We start from the raw sequence: 20,491 nt of genomic DNA on the forward strand, positions 1-20,491 counted from the left end.
ACGCGGGAGGTGCTGTGACAGGGGTGAAGGGCTGGCCCCGCAGGGCTGGCCACGTCTGTGCCGTGCAGACCACCGTAACTGCCGCGGTGGTCACCTCACCTCGTGTGGAAGGCTGTTCATAATCCACAACCTGGACAGACCTGAGCCATGTTTCTGTTTGTAGAGGTCTCCTGGCAGGTCAGTTAGTAGACTGAGCCCTGATTATGATGCATTTGGGGTTTTCCAAATCTATCAGGGTGGGTTTATAGGTACTTGCTGGTTTATTGAGCCAAAAGGGGGGCCAGAGAGAGAAGGAGAGGAAAGGAGACCCTCCCTGCACCCCAGCCAGGTCCCAGTTTGAGGCCAGAGTCTTCAGGAGGCTCACAGTCCCTGGAGAGGAGGACAAGTTTCTGCAGCTGGTGGAGTTAGCCTAAGGCAGCCCGGGATATGGCAGGATGCTCGGAGCCCAACCAGACCCAACACAGGCAGAGGACTAACACTAGCGCTAGACGGGGTCTTGGTCTAAGCTCCCCTTTTACAGATAAAAAAACTGAGGCTCAAAGACAGGAGGTGCTCACCCACGGTCACCCAGCTCATTATTGGCAGATTGACCAAGAGCCATTTCATTTCGAGCAAAGAAAAGCAAGATGGGTGAGCTCAGAGCATGGGCTCCTTATCCTTTGTTAGGTGGGCTTGAGATGCTGTTTAAAAATGTCCTTTTTTTCTTTCAAACATACATCCCTCTCTTTAAAACACTTAACTTGCTCTTGCTAACCTTTTGCCGCTGCTGCCTCTTCAAACCCAGAGGACAAGAGAGTTCCAGGTCAGCAGAGGGAAGCGTCTGAGAGGCCTCTGGCCCATGGGCTTAGCTCTCAGGTCCAGCTTGCACACGGCCAAGAAGCTTCTGGGGTCTCCGAGCTGCCTCTGGGAGAGAAAGAGCCCGAAGCTCCCGTCCTGGCGACCTCTCGCCCTTCCCAGCATCACCCCGTCTGCCAAGCGCCTCCTCCACCAGGAGGCCCTCAGGAGCCCCACTGGGAGTGGGGACCAAAACCAGGGCAGCGGGCTGAGGAGGGCCTGGCCTTTCCGAAGCCCCCCTCCCCTGGACATCAGCAGACAGGGCCTGGGAGTGCCGAGGTTGTCCAGGCAAGCTTCCTCGGGGAGCCGGGCCACCATGGAGGTGAGGCTGTGGAGCCAGGGACCTCAGGTCTGACCCACCAGCACGCATCTGACATGCTCGGGGCCCCCACCCTGCTCACAGGCCCCAGAGAGGCCTCACGCCAGCCTTCGGGGACAGAACCTGAGGTTGCAGAGGGCAGCCGCCACAGCTCCGAGCTGCCAGAGTGCCAGCTTTGGGGAGGCCTGCCCCAGGAGGGGCCGCCTCCAAAGGGGGCACAGGGCAAAGAGAGGCAGAGGGGTGAGGAGGTGGATGAAGACCGGGACATTGATGAGTCCTCGCCCCAGGACTCCCCGCCCTCCCAGGTCTCCCCGACCCAAGGCGGGCAAGCCCTGCAGGCAGTTTCTGGAGAAGCCCCTGGAACCCCAGGGTCCCCAGCCGGGGGTGCCATCCCGCTTCCTGTCGATTTCCTCTCTAAAGCATCTGCAGAGACCCGGGTCCCAGAGCCCGACGGGCCCAGCGAGGGGCCCCCGGGAGAAGGGCACGGCGGGTCCCCCGAGTTCACATTCCACGTGGAAATCACAGCCAACCTGCAGAAGGAGCAGGGACCCCCCTCGGAGGTGGATTTGGAAGGGACTGCACTTCCCGGGGCCCCTGGAGAGGAGCAAGAGCCCTGGAGCCCCTCTGAGGGCGAGGACACAAAAAAGACTGATCTTCCAGAACCTTCTAGAAAGCAGCCTGCAGCTGGTCTGCCAGGGAAGCCCGTCAGCCGGGTGCCTCAACTCAAAGGTCTGTGTCTTGAGCTCCTTCGCTCCCGCCTGGCGACCTCGTGTGCCACCCAGGCTGCAGGCACTGCCACTCAGCTTCCGGCTCCTCCTTGGTTCCTGCCGCTTCTGAGGCCCCCGGGGACAGCCACCAACCAGCCACCTGGGCCTTTGCTCACCCTCCCGGCCACCTCCTGTCCCTCAGGCGCTGGTAGCCCATGCTCCTCTTCACGCTTGCCGGCCGTCGTGCATGTCACCAACACCCCCGCCCAGTGCTTTCTGCCCCGTTCACTCCTCTGGCCCCTTGATTTATCTGCAAGGCTCTTCAGTCCAGTGGAGGCTGGTGGGCTGTACTCCACAAAGGGCATAGCAGCTGCTCCCACTTCGGAGGGCTCATCATGTGTCTCGAATTGGTTGTCTAGGACCCTCCCGACAACTGGGCATAATTAGCCCCGATTTAGAGGTGAGAAATCTGAGGCTCCAAGTGGTAAAGTATCTTGCTGAAAGTCATTGAGTAGTGGGTGATGGAGCCATGTTTGGAACCCAAGTAGGTCTGCTTTGAAAAGCACTTCCATCTACCCCGCAAGTGCCTTCCAGGAGGTCCTGGGGTGTGCCCTCCTGGCCCAGAGACTCAGAGGACACATGTCTGTCCTCTGCGACTATGTCAGTGGACAGCACCTCACATGTAACAGACCACACACACACACACACACACACACACACAAGCATTTGGAGGTGACCCAGAGCCCATGCTGAGCCTTTGGCCCAACAACCACTCCACCCTATTCTGTCTGCCTTGTGGCAGAAGAGACAGTGAGCAGAAACCAAATCTCCTCATGCGAAGGAACCCCTTCTTTTTCCCTTGGTAGAGCTGGGGCAGACCCCCTGATGGGACCGCAGGGAGGGATCTCAGCCCCGTCCCGTCTCGAGCCCTGGGAAGCGTGCCCACAACAGCCTTTCAGGAGCTGAAGAGATGGGAGGGGAGGTTCCCAAGGGCGGTGGTCTCTGTGTCCTGTTGGGGGGAGGACAGTTTATACCCCAGAGGAGGCCTCATGGCCACATATCAGCTGTATTCATATGTTTAGGTCCTGTAACATTTTAGAATTATTTTCGGGGCCCAGAAATTGATGCTACTTAAACTGTTCATTGCAGACGTCTGTTAAATGTTGTCATGAAAACTTTGAAATGTTATAGATGAAGGAACCTGTATTTTAAAATTTAAGACCGAAAAAGAATCCTACTTTAAAATATCCTAAACTCCAAACTAATATGGGACACGTAACTGTGACTTGACAGATGACAACAGTGTTTCCTGAAATGTTGTTTTATATTGAATGCTGATCCACTGCATGTTGATAAATGTGTCCAGGGGAAAAAAGAGTTCCATGGCCTAGTTAGTTTTTTGGGGGAAAAAAGGTGAAACAAAGTTAAATGGAGTTTGCTGCTGGGGAACTTGTCAGAGCCTTTAATATTCTGATGTACATTCTGACCCTCTGAGAAGGATACATAGTAACCATTTCCCCAATTTGGGAAATGCAGATCTAGCAGATGCTTTTGTTGTGACATAAATGATGATGGTCATCGGGGCAAAGGATGTGAATCAGGTCCACCCAGGGCTCTTATTAAAATGCAAGTTCCTGGGCCCCACCTTAGGCTACTGTCTCAGAGTGAACCCGGGATTTTGTATTTCAAGAATCTCTCCCATTGGTTCTGCTGCATAACAAAGTTTGAAAATCTCTGGGCTAGATCATCAGTGCTGGTCACTCTAGGAATCTGGTCTCCAGGAACCAGTGAGATGCTTCCACTGTCCTCGGGGCAGAGGAAATATTGAAGCCACAAATGAAAACCTATGATCAGTTTTCAATAATGATTGCCAATAGCAGGAAAGAGTGAGTTAGAAGTTTATGCTGGTAGACAAGCAGATTGGTTTCACCATGGAGTGTGGCTTTCCAAACACAAAATCTGTCAATGGTTTGGTCCTAAAATCCAGAGATTACCTATGGCAGGGGTCTCCAGCCTCTAGGCTACAGATCAATTCCTCCTGTCAGATCAGTGGTGGCATTAGATTTAAAGTGCACAATAAATGTAATGTACTTGAATCATCCTAAAACCATCCCCTCCCCACCCCCGGTCCATGGAAAAATCATCTTCCAAGAAATAAAAAGTTTGGGGACTGCCGATCTATAGGATATTTGATGGCAGCTAGTTTGTTGCTAATTTGGGGAAAGGACAAGCATTAGTCCCCCCTTGGGAGAGTCTGTAAGTGGTGAGAAGGCCCTCCGGGGTTGGGTCACGGGTGGGTTGGGCTTGTCAGAGAGCCAGCTAGGACTGGTCAGCCAAGCCCCCATGAGTGAGGGGCAGATTCTGGGAAAGCGGCCCACTCCCCCTGGCCCTTGGGTGACAATATGAGCAAGGGGTCCTGCAGGGGCCAGAGCCTGGCTGACCTGCCCTGTCCGTGGCCCTGGGGCTTCCAAATGCCCCTCCTTGGAGTGGGGTTGGCCCCAGTTGGGGGAGGCTGACCCCAGAAGAGCCTGTGAGAGGTGGTCCTGCACCATCTACCTTCCCTGACTGCCCCTGTACCAACGTGTGCCCATAACAGTTTCCTCTGCGTCGCCTCTGCATGTCCCCGCCCTCGGCCAGCCTGCTGCCCCCTCTTGTCAGGGTGTTGCAAGCAACGACCCCAGTGTGCTGTGTTGATACTAACAAGAAGACACCTAACAGATTCAAGGGGAAAGAAATCAGCCGGGTTTCCACTGGCCCAACTGAACAAGACATATTGCACAGTTTCTGAGAGACCACTTTCCCTCCATTGGGCTCTCATGAGCTGTGCTAATGGGTGTAACATGCATTCTCATTTTGTATTTTATCAGCTCGCATGGTCAGTAAAGGCAAAGATGGGACTGGACCTGACGACAAAAAAACCAAGGTAAGCTGAGAAAGCCACAGCACCGCTCTGCTGCCATCAAGTTCATCAAGAAGCCATGCTTTGTATCTGAATTGATCTCTGTATATGACACATGGAAATCGTTGGTCCCCGAGCTACAGCTGTCATTCAACATGCTTTGTGTTTTCATGCAAACGTTTAAAATGCCAGCATTTATCCTGCCAGGGAAGGGCAGTCAGCAGGTTAATGAATGAATGAATGAATGCTCCTCATTATAATTGTACCAGCATTGTTTGAATTAAGACGTTCGTGGTAAATGAAGGTGTGTTTGAATTTTCTGCAGTGAATTTTGAATTTTATGCTTCCCACTACAGGTCTAGGCACAGCAAAGATATATCTGTATACACACAGAGAGATATATTTAAGATCTATCTAGAAAATACCATTTACTTAGGGGGCTGAGGGAGTGTTGAGCAAAAAATGGGATATCCAACCTAAAGTGGAGGGTTCTGGAAAAGCCCTAGATGAGAGGACCTGTGAGGCAGGCCGAGAAGGAGAGATGAAGGGGGGTTGGTGAATAGGGGTGAGAAGAGACATTCCCAGGAGTAGGATCGGTGGAGGTAGAGAGGGCCTGGGGGGAGAGGAGGAGACAAATCACGTGTTTGGGAGTTCTGAGCAAATCAGCTCGTTTGCTGCCAAGCTCCGAGTAGGGCTGAGGCAGGCCAGAGGAGGGAAGCCTGATACACACCCTACATGCTGAGTGAACATGTGGGCTGTGGTGCCCTAGAGGCTGTCCTGAAATCCTGCCAGCCAGTCTTAAGATCTTCCCCCAGCAAGGACCAGAGAACCGAGCAGCCTGCTCACCACCCAAACTGCACCCAGGACCGCGTGGTCCTTCTCACGCTCCCCGTCAGCTCTAGTGCACTCTCCTCCATGACGGGGCGTCTTGGAGAAAGCTCCCATAGCTGCACAGGAGTGTTTTTCCAGGAAAACCTCACTGGGGCCCCAGATGGAGACCTGTTTTTCTTTTAGGCGTCCAAGAAGCCCCCTATCTATGCTGCCTGAAACGCCTGGGTGTTCATCAGTCCTGAAGGACTGATGGAGTTCCCAGACGCAGCATCAAACCCTAGGGTTTGGTCTTGTGTGTTGAGGGTGGCTGCCCAAAGTGCGTGCCCTGGAGGAAGTTGGGGTTCGCCATCACAGGACCCCGGTGGGGCAGCTGAGGGTACTTACTGCAGGGACTTGGGGTGGGAGGGAGTTGCAGTAACTGGCTGCCAATCAGGATGCCCATTCAGGGGAATCCTGTCCTCTGTTCATTCATCCATTCATAAGCTGTCCCTGCCCTGGAGTGGCTCACAGCCTCGCAGCAAGAGGCCAGATCTGTCACGAACCTAGACCGCTTGGCCAGGTAGGGAGCAGTACCAGCGGAGGGGGACCTTGTGAAGCTGGGGAAGGAGGGCTTGCCGGTGCCCACCCTCAGCTTTTCTTGCTAGCAGCCCCAGGGCCTCAGTCTGCATCGCCCCCCTCACACCCCTGCTCCATCCCTCTTGCACTCCTTCCCAAGGCTGGCTGCAGAGACAGCCTCAGTCACCTTAAGTGGTGAATCTCAGTAAAGAAGTCGTCTCTGGTCAGGACTCTCTTCTGTAGCTCTGACTCCCTCTTTGGAACACCTTTGGACTTGGCCTCTTGATTTTATTCCTGAAGGCGTGGCCCTTCCCGCTCCCAGACCAGCCTCCTCCACCAGGGCCATGCATCCCAGTCCAAGGTCCCCAGAGGTGGTCCAGACAAACCACAGATGCTGTCCACCCTCCTTCACACCTCTCATCTCCGTGAGGTCGTCCACCTCACAGACACCTTCCCACTGGCTGCCTGCAACACCCAGGCTACTTCATTAGGTAGATGGTACTCAAGAGTAACCACTGGCCTAGGTAAGATTTACCAGACATTGGGAGATTGGGACAGACATATATACACTATTGCTACTATGTATAAATTAACTAATGAGAACCCTACTGTATAGCTTCCCTGGTGGCTCAGATGGTAAAGAATTTGCCTGCAATGCAGGAGGTCCAGTTTCAATCCCTGGCTCAAGAAGATCCCTTGGAGAAGGAAATGGCAACCCACTCTAGTATTCTTGCCTGGAGAATTCCGTGGACACAGGAGCCTGGCAGGCTATAGTCCACAGGATCACAAAGCGTCGGACACGACTGACCAACTAACAATGTCATTGTGTGGCCCAGGGATCTCTGCTCAGTGCTCTGTGGTGGCCTAAATGGGAAGGAAATCCAAAGAAGAGGGGAGATGTGTATACATATGCCTGACTCACTGTGCTGTACTGTAGAAACTAACAATACTGCAAAGCAACTATACACCAAGAAAACTTAATTTTAAAAATATTGGGTGGGTGGGTGGGGATTTACCAGACAGTTTAGTTTTGAGACTTTAATCAGAAAGTAAGTGTGTGTGTGTGTGTGTGTGTGTGTGTGTGTGTTCTAAGTGGTGTCAGACAGAATCTTCAAGACCTGCCTAATCAGATACAGTCCTGATGTTGGCAAGGACGATTCTATCAGTGTAGTGGAAGAGGGAGAGGGGTTGGGGGGGCCAGCATGAGCCCCCCACCTGGAATTGAGCAGAACCAGGGGCACTTCTGACCCATGACACACTGGAGATGTTCTCTTGAGAAACATCCTAAGAAGCATATACTTTTGTCGATCTCCATTGACTCTCTGGGTGTGAGCCACCTTTTAACCAGTGGTCTCCAAAGGGTGGAGCTGAAGTAGATCCAGTGGGCTGGAGAAAGAATATACAACACGTCTATCACTTTCTCCAGCTCTGCCACATGTAAGTTTTATAATGTACATTGTATGCTAGCCGTAGTATATGCATTAGCTGATGAATGACTGCAAGTTCATGGTCACTTTCTGGTCTTCCTGATAAGGACTGTTAAGGGCAAATGATCCACATGGTTTGGAGGTCATGCCTTTAAACCATTACCTGCCTTATTTGTTTTTAGTTACTGTCCTTTTTTCAGTTTGTACCTTTCTCCCATGTGCTGACTTTTATTTTGATTTTATTTATGTTTATGTTTAAGCCATCCACACCTTCTTCCGCTAAAACCCTGAAAAATAGGCCTTGCCTTAGCCCCAAACGCCCCACTCCTGGTAGCTCAGACCCTTTGATCAAACCCTCCAGCCCTGCCGTGTGCCCAGAGCCATCTTCCTCTCCTAAACACGTCTCTTCTGTCACACCCCGAACTGGCAGTTCTGGAGCAAAGGAGATGAAAGTCAAGGTAAGAGGAACCCACCTTTGGCAAGAATCAGGCTGCTCTGCTGTAGTTTTCAAAAGTATGCTTTTCTAGTCGCAAAGACCTTTCTTTAGATAAGCTCTCACTTAGAAGCACCATGTAGAACAGTTAAAATTCTCTGGTTAAAACAGGGGAAAGGAAAAAAAAAAAAAAAAACAGGGGAAAGGAGGCACAGTACCATCCTTTTCAACTCCCCTTCGTCCCCTAAAGCACGGGAGGGGACCCTGGTTTGAACATCACTGTGGGTTTCCTTGGTCTATTCCCGGCTTCAGTAACTCAGGGATGCTCCCGGGTTGCCCTCATTTGGGTTGGACAGCATCCCTTGCACCCACACCTGTCCCAGTAGCTCACTCCCTCCTGAACCACCTCGTGGTCACCGGTTCACGTCAGTTTCTTTTTTGAGTTCGTGTTATGTGTCACGGTCACTGCCCCCAGTCAGCTGACTGTGCCCATGCACCTGTGCTCCCCCTTTGGCCCATCTGCTAATTGATGCTGGTGTTCACCCGCCAAGAGCTCTTAGCACACTTGAAGCGTTACTGAACCCCGAGACCTGCTTGAGAGAGGATGGAAGGATAGGACTAGCTCTCTTAGCACTCTCGGTCAGGTTCAACGAACTGTGTCTCCATGTGCCTCTGAAACCAACCACCACCAGGCAGATAAACACCCCTAAGAGAGTCAGAGAACGGTGTAGGAAGTCTTCAGACGTCCTGCCTGCCGACACTGGTGGATGCTGACCGCGATCGTTGCTATGAGCTCTGTTGACTTTTTATGAAATACATTGGCTCCACTTGTGCAGATAACTCATGTAAACAGTTCGTCCAGGAGGAAATGGTACTCAGGAGTTTAGGAGGGGCTGTGGATTTGTGTATCTTTGTCATGGTAAAGGACACTTGTATTTGGCTGGCAGAGTGTCACCCCAATGTTAGCCTCATTTTGAGTCAAGCTGGCCGAGGGGAGCTGGCATTGATGCCGGGTGGCAGAAACCTTTCCCAGTTGTAAAAAAAAAAAAAAAAAAAAAAAAAAAAAAACCTCTACTGTGCATTGGTTTACAGGGGGCAGATGGTAAGCCTGGAACGAAGATCGCCACACCCCGGGGAGCGGCCCCTCCGGGCCAGAAAGGCCAGGCCAACGCCACCCGGATTCCAGCAAAAACCACTCCCACCCCGAAGACCTCGCCAGGCACTGGTGAGACGGGCTTTCTCTGGAATCCTAGTGGAGGGGTGGGGATGGGGAGAGCTCACCATGGAGGCCCTGGCGGTTAACCTCTGGTAGCCAACTGATGCCTGTGGTTCAGTAAGCATCAAATGTTCTTTTCATTATCTTTTAATTTTCTGAGCTAGATATTGAGTCCCCACTTTTTACCATGAAGAAATCGAGGCTCTGAGAGTTTGCATGACTAAGTCTAACCAGCCTTTTAAGCATGAGGAAAATACAGCCATGAGACTAATAACGATGGAGAAGGGGCTTCTCTGAGCTTCTCAAACCCCACGACGCACCCCCCTCCCCGGGAGGTGTTTTTCAGCCCCCAGTGAGGGGTGGGACACTATGGGTGACCTCACACAGGGGGCAGCCCCTACTAACTTGCTGGGATGTTAGGGGCCTTCTGACAGAACCTAAGGGTCTTAGCTGAGCACTCACAGGCTGGGCCCATCTCCTTGACTCCTGTGAGTTAAACCCACTGGGTTCTGAGTACCAGCCAAGGCTTCAGTTGAGCCATTTTGCTTCCAGTGGGGACAGCCAGGCTGAGTCCACCCTTCCCACTGCCCTGATGACTGTCCCGGGCACCGGGGTTTAGACTGTACATGACTCGGGGTGTCTGATCCAGGGCAGCGCTCAGGGGGCCTGTGGATGTTACACGTGCTGTGTGTGAGGCCTGGGCCGGCAACACAGGGCCTCTGCTGCTCCTTGGCCTCAGGGGTGGCTGCCCAGAGTCCTGCTCTCCCGCATGTCTTGGCTGTGGTGTTTAGCGAGGTTGCCGTAGGGCGGGGCCTGCATGGATACCCGCTCACTGAGGCCTGTTGGTTGACTTTCTCCCATAAGGTTTTTTTTTTTTTTAATTATTATTTATTTATATTTTTGCTGCACTGGGTCTTCACTGCTGCGCTCAGACTTTCTCTACTTGCAGCAAGTGGGGGCTACTCTCTAGTTGTGGTGTATGGGCTTCTCCTTGCAGTGGCTTCTCTTGTTGCAGACCATGGGCTTATTTGCTCAGCAGCATGTGGGATCTTTCTGGACCAGGGGTCAAGCCCGTGTCCCCTGCATTGTCCAGGAGGATTCTTCACCACTGGACCTCCAGGGAAGCCCGGGTTTTTCCTCATGTATAGAGTACATATGATACAAGGGGAATTCACAGACTCCTGACTGGATTTCATATATGATTTTGATCCTGCTTTTCTTCACTTGACATTATGCCAGTTGATTCATGCAGCTGGAGTCATAACTGGAAGCAAGAACCTGTGTTTCTCTCTGGATCTTAACTGCTCTCGAGTGGACAGACCTCCCCCAAGTCGACCTTGTTTCCTGCTAGCCAGTGCCCCTGCTCCCTAACCCCATTCACCGCCCTCCCGCCTGCTGTACAAAAAAACAAAAACTCTCATTGAGGCCTTTTCAAGCTTGATGATAATGAGGCTTTCTGTGGATTTTTCTTTTTAAGCGACCATGCAAGTGCAGAAAAAACCACCCCCTGCAGGGGCAAAATCTGAGAGAGGTAATTCTGAGCCTGCCTCGCCCAGCTGGGGTCATGCCTTTTGCAGCTTGTTGGTTGGCTGGGGGTTTGGCGGGGGAGGGGGTTAGAGCCGGGAGGACCTGCTTTTGAAACGTAGGCTTCCCACATTGGGCCTGAAGTTGGAACAGGCAGAATTCCTGCTCCTCTTCTCGCGTGGTTTGTGTGGATGTATCTGTCCAATGGGCAATCCTAATCCTAATCCTGCGTGTTCTTGGCCTCAGCCGGGGGCTCTGGGTGGGGCCAGGGGAGCAGGTGCCTCAAGCTGATGCGGGTGCTGGAGTCAGGACCGGGACCGGCCCTAACCAGGTTAGGGGGAGGCCACACTGGCAAGCCCTGTTCTGTGGGCTCCGGCCGCTGGCCCCGTTTCTCCAGATGAGCACCCAGGCTTAGGGAGGGAGGTCGAGGGACTTGCCTGAGGTCGCTCTGTAGTTCAGTGGCGCAGAAAGGGTGGGAAGCCACCTCCAGGTCTACCAGGCAACCTGTGTGCCAGGGGGCAGAGGGCGGGGGGACGCTGAGCCTGGAGGCTTCACTCGTCCTGTTGCTACAGAGCTTGACTCCTTGAGGAATTTCCAAGAGACATGGAGATTCAACCAAGAACCTCGTGCTCATCCTCTCTTTGACAAGAGAAGACACTGCTTCCCGCAGAGAGCTGCCCTTTCTCCTGCTTGGGGCCCAGCAGGTCCCCGTTTGGTACACATGCTTCCTGGGTGGTGGGGGGCATCGGCAGCCCTCAGAAATGGAGGGGAGCGAGGCCGCCACTTGGGCACAGCGTCCAACCCAGTGGCTCTCAGACTCAAGAATCCTGCTCAAGAATCAAGAATCAGGAGTCTACTTTAGAATCCCTAGGAGCAAGGGAAGCACCAGTTTTGCAGGCCCTGCCCCTGGAGATTCTATCCTATCCGGCCTAGATGGGGCCCCGGAATCTGTATCTTACAGGTCCCACCCCCTCCCCACCCCACCCCCACGCCCACCGCCACCGTGGCGGCTCTGGAGATCCGGACGCAGGAGTGCCTGGGCCACATTTGGTGAAACACGAATCCAAGAGGCAGACAAGAATAGCCAACCGGGAAGTGTGATGGGGGGTTGAAGAGTGCAGGAAGAGTCACGTGTTAGGAGCCCAGGGCTGGTCAGCTGGGAGAGGGGCGGCGCCCGCAGCCTTCCTGGAGAGCGCGGCCTGTGCCCCGTGTCCGGAAAGGCTCATTGCTATTTGCTGGGCAGCGCCTTTTCGCGGAGGGCGTTCTTGGGGGAAGGGCAGGGCGGCTGTGAAGCGGCTTGGCTTGTTTGGAAAGCCAGGGACTGGTGGACACGATGCAGGCATACCATTCTGGAACCCAGGTACCAGAGAGGAGTCGGGAGGTTGGATAGGGGTCTAGCGGGGAACTTGATGAACAGCTCAAAATTCCACCTGTGGTCAGAGTCCGGTGGAACCATGTGTAAAAGAGATAGCTAGTGGGAAGCTGCTGTAGCCGAGGGAGCTCTGCTCAGTGCTTTGAGATGACCTGGAGCGGAGGGATGTGGGGCGGGGATATAGTATTTTGTGTTTTCCCACGCTTATAGCTAATTCACGCTGCCCTACAGCAGAAACCAGCACAACACTGTTAAGCAGTTACCCTCCGACTAAAATTTAAAAAATAAGGAGTCCAGTGGATCCGGATGAGACCCTGGCCCACCATCGCATTACCCTTATTCAGGGCAAAGGCCACGTATCCCTGCCCAGCCTCAGTCAGTCGGCATTATATTTGTTTCCCCTGAGCTCAGAGAAGGAAAGTGACTTGTTTGAAATCACTCAGCTGGCTGGAGCCGCTCCCGACCCCAGGGCCACTGGGCAGAGTTGCTCCCCTCTGGGAAGCAGTCCTGAGTGGTCCTTGGCGACCACTCTGTTGCTTCCCTGGGAAGCAGGATATTTTTGTCCCAAAGCAATGAGGCTGGGAAGAGGGGACATTTCTCTAGAAATGGAGGCCAGGGCAGCATCCCGCCGGATTGACTGAACTTCCAACCTTGTTCCTACCGGCCTGGTCCAGCCCTGACTCTGGGAATGGACCGCAGGACAGAGACCCGTTTTCTGACTCCCGCCGCCCCCCCCCCCCCGCCCCGCCCCCCGGCCCTGGCCTCACGCCCGCCTTCTTTTCCAGGTGAATCTGGGAAATCCGGGGACCGCAGCGGCTACAGCAGTCCCGGCTCCCCAGGCACTCCGGGCAGCCGCTCCCGCACCCCTTCTCTGCCGACCCCGCCCACCCGGGAGCCCAAGAAGGTGGCGGTGGTCCGCACTCCCCCCAAGTCGCCGTCTGCAGCGAAGAGCCGCCTGCAGGCCGCCCCGGGGCCCATGCCAGACCTGAAGAACGTCAAGTCCAAAATCGGCTCCACGGAAAACCTGAAGCACCAGCCAGGCGGCGGCAAGGTAAGGGCGTGTGCGAGACTGGCCTTGCGGGTGTCCGCCCGGGGCGCCCGGATCGGGCGTGGCGGGGCCGGGCGGGGTCAGGGGGTAATGTACACCTGGGGCGGAGGCGAGGGAGCCCCTCTGCTCCCACCACCCGCCTGGGTCCCGCCCCCGCCCCATAGCACAGGCCCCTCCCCTACTTCTTGAAGGAAAGACGGTGGGTTAGGGTTCAGTTCTGTGCCGGGGTCACCAGCAGGCTGTGAGTGCCAGCTCAGGGGAGAGATAGCACCGGTTCTTCCCTCGGTCACCTCAGCCCCTGCTGATGGGATCGATCAGAGGTGACAGCGTGGTAGCCCCATGACCTGGGAGTTCTCAAAGTGGGTGCCTGCAGGGGGTCCCCCAGCTTCCTTGTGGTTGAGATCATGAGACAACCAGTGTACAGGTGGGTGTCTCTGGCATTGGTTGAACATGTGTTTAGGTCCCAATTCTGGGGGAATTCCTGATACTATTTTGAACAACTGATTCTTCCAGGGACAAGTGGGTGCTCACGTTGTCTCTGGGTCTCCCAAAGGTGGAGAAAATGAGCTTCCAAGAGCCTAGGTGGAGGAATGTGTGCACAGCCTGGACCCCTCCTCCTCTCTTTGACCCCCTCCTGCATTGTGTGAGTTTCCTAGGGTTGACATACAAAATGCCACCAACTGGGGACTTGCCTGGTGGTCCAGTGGTTAAGACTCCACATTTCTGCTGCAGAGGGCACAGGTTTGATCCCTGGTTGGGGAACTTAGGGTGCCACCAAGAAAGAAAAAAAAAAAAACTAACATGGAGTGGGTGGCTTATACAACAGAGATGTGATTCCTCATAGAGCCCAGAAGTCCAAGGTCAAGGTGCTGGTTTCCTGAGGCCTGTCTCATGTGCCTGCAGGTACTGCTTTCCCCTCGTGTCCTCACTGGTGCCTCTCTGGGTCTCACTATGTCCCAGTCCTGCCTCCTATAAGGACACCAGACCTATTGGCTTAGAGCCCACCCCAGTGAGCTCATTTTTAACTTAATGACCTCTTTAGAGACCCTATTCCAAACACAGTCCTGTTGGGAGGTACTGGGAGTTAGGACTGCAGCCTGTGGATTTGCAGAACACAGTTCAGACCATGACAGCGCCCCCTGCCCCCAGCACCAGGGAGAGGGATGGAGCAGGGAGAAGAGGGTGCGGTGGGGAGCAGAGGACAAGGACCCCCCCCTCCCCCCCCCCCCCCCCCCCCGCCCCCACCGCTTGTGTTGAGCCTTCTGGGCTGGACTGTTTCAGGAGCAGAGCGCCTCCTGGTGGGCAAGGGCCAATGTGTCCCTTCCAGAGCGCCCCCCAGCCCAGCCTCTGCACTCGGTTTTATTAATCGCTCGTGACTGGGGCCTGGGTCACCATGGAGGGAGGGGTCTCAGAGGCCTTTGGTCCATGTTAGTGGCCTTTGCCTGAAACCCTGCCCTTTGCTCCCCGTGGAGCTTCAGGGCCTCCTGCTGGCCTTTCCCATCCTTGGGGCCCAAAGGGTCCTGCCCAGCAGGGAGGTCTGGGTGCCCCTTGGGGTCTTTGGGCCACGGGGCTGGGCCTGAGCAGTGTTGACCTCCCTGCAGTGTTTGCTGTGCCACTTAAAGACGCATTGCCTGTCTCCTTATGGAGGGGGCTCTGGCGCAACTGGCTTGAAGCTGACCCCTGGTGAGGCTTCTGGGCCAGAGGGACCCCCAAGGAGAGGGTTTCCAAGGTGATGGGATGTTTCCCACTGGCGTTCGCACCCCTCCCCCAGCGCTGTGGCTGTCCCACGTCTGCCCTGTTTTCGTGGCACAGAGTGTTCGCCTCTGTTTTGAAAAATGAAAAACAAAACCCGACACGGCCCGTTCTGCACCCCCGAGAAGACTGTGGGGCTGTGAGCAGCATGCTCACGGCGAGAGGGAAACTGTGATGGTCCGCGTCTCCCAGCCCGCGGGGCTCCGCACACACCGGCTCCCCCCAGCCCAGGCTGCACCCCGTCAGCCCCGCGTTCACCTGAGGTCGGCTTGGAGGGTTCGAGCACCATTTGGCCCCGTTCTCGAAACCCTGCTGAGAGCAGCAGTGACAGGGCTGAGCAGGGAGGAACCCACCCCTCGCACCCAAGCTGCCCAGGCCCAACTGGCTGGGGAGAGGAGGCCAGTGGCCCGAGGGCCAGTGACTCGATGCTTAGGATGGAAAGGGTGAGGCTGCCCCCAGGTTGTGGCTGTACCTCGTGGGCGCAGATGCATGTCCACAGCTACAGACGACGGTTAAAGGAGAAAGGTGACTTTTCTTGGGATTTACTGGGGAAGGAGATGTGGGGAAGTGGCCGAGAGGGGAGTAACAGCGTCCTTGTAAGTTCCATGCAAAACTTAGAAAACTGTGAAACAAAAAAAATCTGAGCCATAACAACAGAGATCAACACATTAATCTCCAGGAAAAACAAAAAATAGATAAAATTTTTAAAAAAAGAAAACAAACAAAAAAAAATAATAAAAATAAAAAAAATTTAAAAATTTAAAAAAAAGAAAACAAAAGGGGAAAAAAGGTCCCTGGGATCCATGCAGAAGGCCTCTTGAAGTGACTCCAATGGGGACTTCGCTGATGGTCCAGTGGTTAAGAATCCACCTTCCAAGGGCTTCCCTGGTGGCTCAGATGGTAAAGAGTCTGCCTGCAGTGTGGGAGACCCAGGTTCGATCCCTGCGTCGGGAAGCTCCCCTGGAGAAGAAAATGGCAACCCACTCCAGTATCCTTGCCTGGAAAATTCCATGGACGGAGGAGCCTGGCAGGCTATAGACTATGGACTTGCAAAGAGTTGGACATGACTGAGCACCTTCACTTTCCAATGCAGGGGATCTCTGGTCGGGGGACTTAGATCCCACATGTTGCGGGGCAGCTAAGCCTGCGTGTCTCAACTACTGAGCCAGTGCACCCGAGAGCCTGTAACACCCTGTAACACAGGAAGCCCATGCGTGGCAACAGGAGAGGCCTGCGTGCCACAGCGAAGACCGAGGCCAAAATTAAAAAGAAAAAAAATGACTGGAGGTCCCTGTGAGATCTCTGGGTCCCCGTGGCCTCTCATTCGGCCCAGCGTATACAGTAAAAGGGACAGCACTTTAAGAGTCTGCAGAATAACCCAACTTCCTCGGGAGGTGACACGCTGGAGGAGGAGCAGGACAAGGTTATAAACCTGCAGAGACTGAAAACTGCACATCAGTCTAACTTTTTTGGGAAAAAAATGTAAAACGTCTGTTTTCTGTTTCATACTCTTCCCTGACTTCATGATTGGCTACAGTGAACATGAAGAGTCCAAAACAAGATTACTTTTAAAGGAAAATACAAATAATCACTTGGCCACTTTAACCTAACCAGCTGGATCCACCAGAAGTGGGAGGGGCGGGAAGGAGTAGCAGCTCCCCTGTGACTGCAAAGGAGAATCATCTGGGGTAGGGAGGGGGAAGGGTTCTTTTAAAAACCCCAATGCCTGGACTTCCCTGGTGGTGCAGTGGATAAGAGTCTACCTGCCAATGCAGGGGACATGGGTTCTGATCCCTGGTTTGGGAAGATCCCACATGCTAGGGAGCAACTGAGCCCGTGTGCCCGGAGCCTGAGCACCATGAGGGAGAGTAGCCCCCCACTCACTGCAACTAGAGAAAGCTCATGCGCAGCAACAAAGGCCCAGTGCAACCTAAAATAAAATTAATTAATTTAAAAAGAAAATAGAACTTGTTTTTAAAAAATCCTAATGCCAGAGCCTTACCCTGAACCTTGAGAGTCTTGAGGGGCCCCCAGGGGCCCCCAGGGGGTTCAGCAGTCCAGGCTGAAACCCCATGTCCCTGCATTCTTATCTACTGACCTCTGGTCTCAACCCTGACTGCTAGAGCCTCCCATGAGCCCTGGATCTGGGACTGGTTTTTTTTTTTTTCCTCGTCTAGTCTGCCCCTGCCGCTATTTTCAGATTCCAGACGACTCAGACCCAGCCCAGGTCAGGTCCTAGGTCCTGCACCCCCTCCCCAAGACTGTCCCAGTCCTGTTCTTAGGGGGATCGTGAAGAGGGGAGTTCAGACACAAAGAACCAGCATTTAAAGCACCTAAAAAAACAAAAACAAAAAGGACCCACTGCAGGTGTAAGCGATACGAAATTAACATCCTTCTGTCCTGATGAGCGTGTGAATCCTTGCAGTCCTTTTGACTATAATACAGGATTATTCATAGTTTTCATAGTTTATTTTTTTCCACTTATTTTTTCATAGTTTTCATAGTTTAATTCTGCTAAATCAATGAGCTGTTGAAGGATTTCATGTCTTCTTCCTCTGGACTAGATTGAAGGTCACCTTGAGATCTTTGTGTCCCTCTAGCTTTGTGTCCCTTTACTGATGTACAGTAAATGCTGTATACTCAACCAAGGAAAGAAAGAAGGCTTTAAATTCAGAAAAAGCTTCATGCACAAGAATGCAGATTGTGCTTTATTAATGATTGCAAAACAAAACAACTCAAAAGTCTAAATTAGAAAAATGGTGATGCCATACTATAAAATATTTGCAGTCATTAATAATTATCTTTGAAAATAATTTTTACAATTATAAAAACTGCAAATAAGTTAAAAATAAAGTTGTATAAATTTTATAGGTTATATCTGCCACCTGTATAAAAGCCATGTATAGAAGACAAATATGACAAAATGCTAATAGTGGCTCGGAGAAATTGTGACTGATTCTTTTTCACTATTTTTACCTTTCTTCCTAAATTTTTTACAGTGAAACCATTTCTAATTAGGGGAAAAAAAAAAGTGGAGGGACTTCCCTGGCGGTCCAGTGTTAAGACTTTGTGCTTCCACTGTTCTGGGAACTAAGATCTCAAATGCCATGCAGTGTAATCAAAAAGAATTTTTAAAAAAAGAAAAAACTGGATAGAAATAGTTGTGACTGGAAGTGTCACAGTAGATATTAGTAAACTATCTACTTTTTTATTAGTAAAATAAAAACAATAAAAGATCATAGTTCATATAATTGAAAAGGAAAAATTAACAAATACAAGGAATCAAACTGGAGGGGAAAGGGTTTATCTGTTGTTAAGAGTTCAGATGTGTCAATAATCTATTTAGTCCATAAAGAAAAGTATCTATAAATACAGAGAAGCAGAAATTGCTTCTCGTTTCTAACTTCAGTGTAAAACATAAACTTCATTGTATGCATATTGTTAACATGACCACAAATGCTCAAAAATCAAATTTTCCTTTGTCACTGCTCATTCAGTTTAGAAATGAAAATGCCTTTTTCAAGTGTCTTGGTTACAAATGCCATAAATTATGTGGCAATGCCCCAAAATTATACTTAAAAGGAATTCATCATTTTAAATGCTTTAATTTTTTAAAAAATTGACTGCAGCATATAAACTATGTTCTTATTGGTAGGGGAAAAGAATACAAGCAAAGAAATAATACACAAAGAGAAGACAGAAATAAATTTAGAAAATGGAGCATACAATAGCATCAAAAACTGATTCCTTCCTTCTTTCTTTTATTCATTCATCCAGCATTTCTGGGGCACCTCTGAGCGCCAGGCCCTGTGCTGAGTTCCTACTCCAAGACCCAGGCAGGAGAGAGAGACACGGAGCTAATTAAGCAGAGGCAAAAGGAGAGGTTGGCCAGGGAAGCTAATGCAGGAGGGAGCAGCCTGCACCATTGAGGGTTCCCCACACTGAGGGTCACCCACGTGGTGAAGTGTTGCATGCAATTGTCAGCAAGAGAGAAGATCCTTGTCTGGAACCATCAAGTCTTTAAAAGGACAGTTCTCGTATCCGCCTGCCCCCACACATTTACTGCTGGGGACGCAGATCGAGAAAGACTTGTGGGAAACTGCACCTGGAGGTACTGAGAAGGAAAGCAAAATAAAGCTAAAACTGGCACCAGCTGGGGTGGCAGAGGGGCGTGGGTCAGGGTGGAGCTTTGTGTGTTTACACGTGAGCTCTGGAGAGCTAGCAGCTGATAGAGGGAGGTCCCCGCTGGGTCTCCTGTGTTCGGACAGGACAGCAAAGGATGGAGGAGACAAAGGGAGAGTGGCGGGCACCCCCCCACCCCCCCCCGGAAGAGCCTCCGGCTCCACAGTCAGTTGCGGAGCGGGTGTTGAATAAGAGGGTGAGTGTGGGCCCAGCCGAGGTTAAGGTAGCACCACCCTCAGCAGCCTCTCCGTGGGGTCAGTGGAGAGCAGAGGTCCCAGGTACCTTCCAGAGTGAGAGAGAAGGAGTTCACTGGGGCTGAGGCGGCCAAGGAGAACTGGGGGGAATCCTTGTGGTTTCCAAGGTGAAAAGAGACTTGCAGAGTCATGACTAGAGCGTGGGACGTGGTCTGGATGGCTTTGAGCAGATGGAGCTAAAGTCACTTCCTCTGAGAAAGTGCCAGCCAGGAGCTGGGATGCGAAGGCCCCCCAGGCAGGACCGAAACCCACCAGAGCTGCAGGGCTTGGACAGGCTTGGGCTGCGATATTCCAGATGGCCACAAGATGGCAATAGCACGCTATAAGTGTCTGGCTCTGGAGCCCTGACGTGTTTTAAAAATTTGTTATATTTGTTGACAAAGTTTCAAATCTCGTTTTTAAAAGTATAAGTGTAGAACATCTATGCAGAGTAAATAAAGTGAGTCTGTACCTAGGATAGTTTGCTTGTCCTGGATCAGGGCCGGGGACTCAACTGAACTTGACCCGAGGTGTCGGGCTGTGCAGAGCCAGGTGGGGCCCCTCCTGGGGGGCAGCCTTGTAACGAGACCCTCTGGACATGTCTCCAGGTACACAGCATCTGTGTTTATGAAAAAGAATCTTGTGTAAATTCCATCATTTTAAAGATTCTTGGATCAGTCACTGTTTAAAGGAACAGTATAAACAGTTGTAAAGGGGTGCTCTGTGGTGCTCAGTTGTGTCCAACTCTGCGACCCACTGGACTGTAGCCCGCCAGGCTCCTCTGTCTATGGAATTAATTCCCCTAATATTTGATCTCCAGTGTCGGTTCTCAAGCTGACCACTTTGGACTTGAAGGGAAGGCTTGCTGTGGGTATCCAGTGCTCACCCCAGGTTAAATTCCCTCCAGAACATCCCAGCCCCCAGTCCTCAGCACTGGGCCTGTTGACCCTAGTGAGGCCAAGCCGGGCCCAGCATAAGACAGAGCAGGAGACAGGCCTCTCCAGGGGTGGCCCAAGGACACCTGGCCAGCCTGGAAGCTCCTGAGGGTGGAGGGAGGGCTGGGCCATCTGGAGCACCTCGAGAAATCTGAGCCCAAACAGAACCAGAACAAGATCTGATGTGGGTTTGGAACCATTTCGGGTTCTCCAGGAAATGGAGT

At 52.4% G+C, this 20,491-nt stretch overlaps 1 protein-coding gene across 3 annotated transcripts in view; it reads left to right on the plus strand.

The window, feature by feature from the left end:
* MAPT (microtubule associated protein tau) overlaps positions 1–20,491 on the plus strand; it is a 119,708-nt gene that overhangs the window by 81,822 nt on the left and 17,395 nt on the right. For 2 of the 3 annotated variants that reach the window (XM_061144286.1, XM_061144287.1), the window contains exons 6-8: positions 4,728–4,783; positions 9,098–9,230; positions 12,903–13,168. In XM_061144286.1, the coding sequence (XP_061000269.1) occupies positions 4,728–4,783; positions 9,098–9,230; positions 12,903–13,168 (455 nt within the window). Of the gene's footprint in view, positions 1–1,096; positions 1,883–4,727; positions 4,784–7,832; positions 8,031–9,097; positions 9,231–10,698; positions 10,753–12,902; positions 13,169–20,491 lie in introns of all 3 variants that reach the window. The other variant, XM_061144285.1, reaches the window with a different exon arrangement.

Source organism: Dama dama, chromosome 5 (genome assembly GCF_033118175.1).
Source record: "Dama dama isolate Ldn47 chromosome 5, ASM3311817v1, whole genome shotgun sequence".
Taxonomy (NCBI): Eukaryota; Metazoa; Chordata; class Mammalia; order Artiodactyla; family Cervidae; genus Dama; species Dama dama.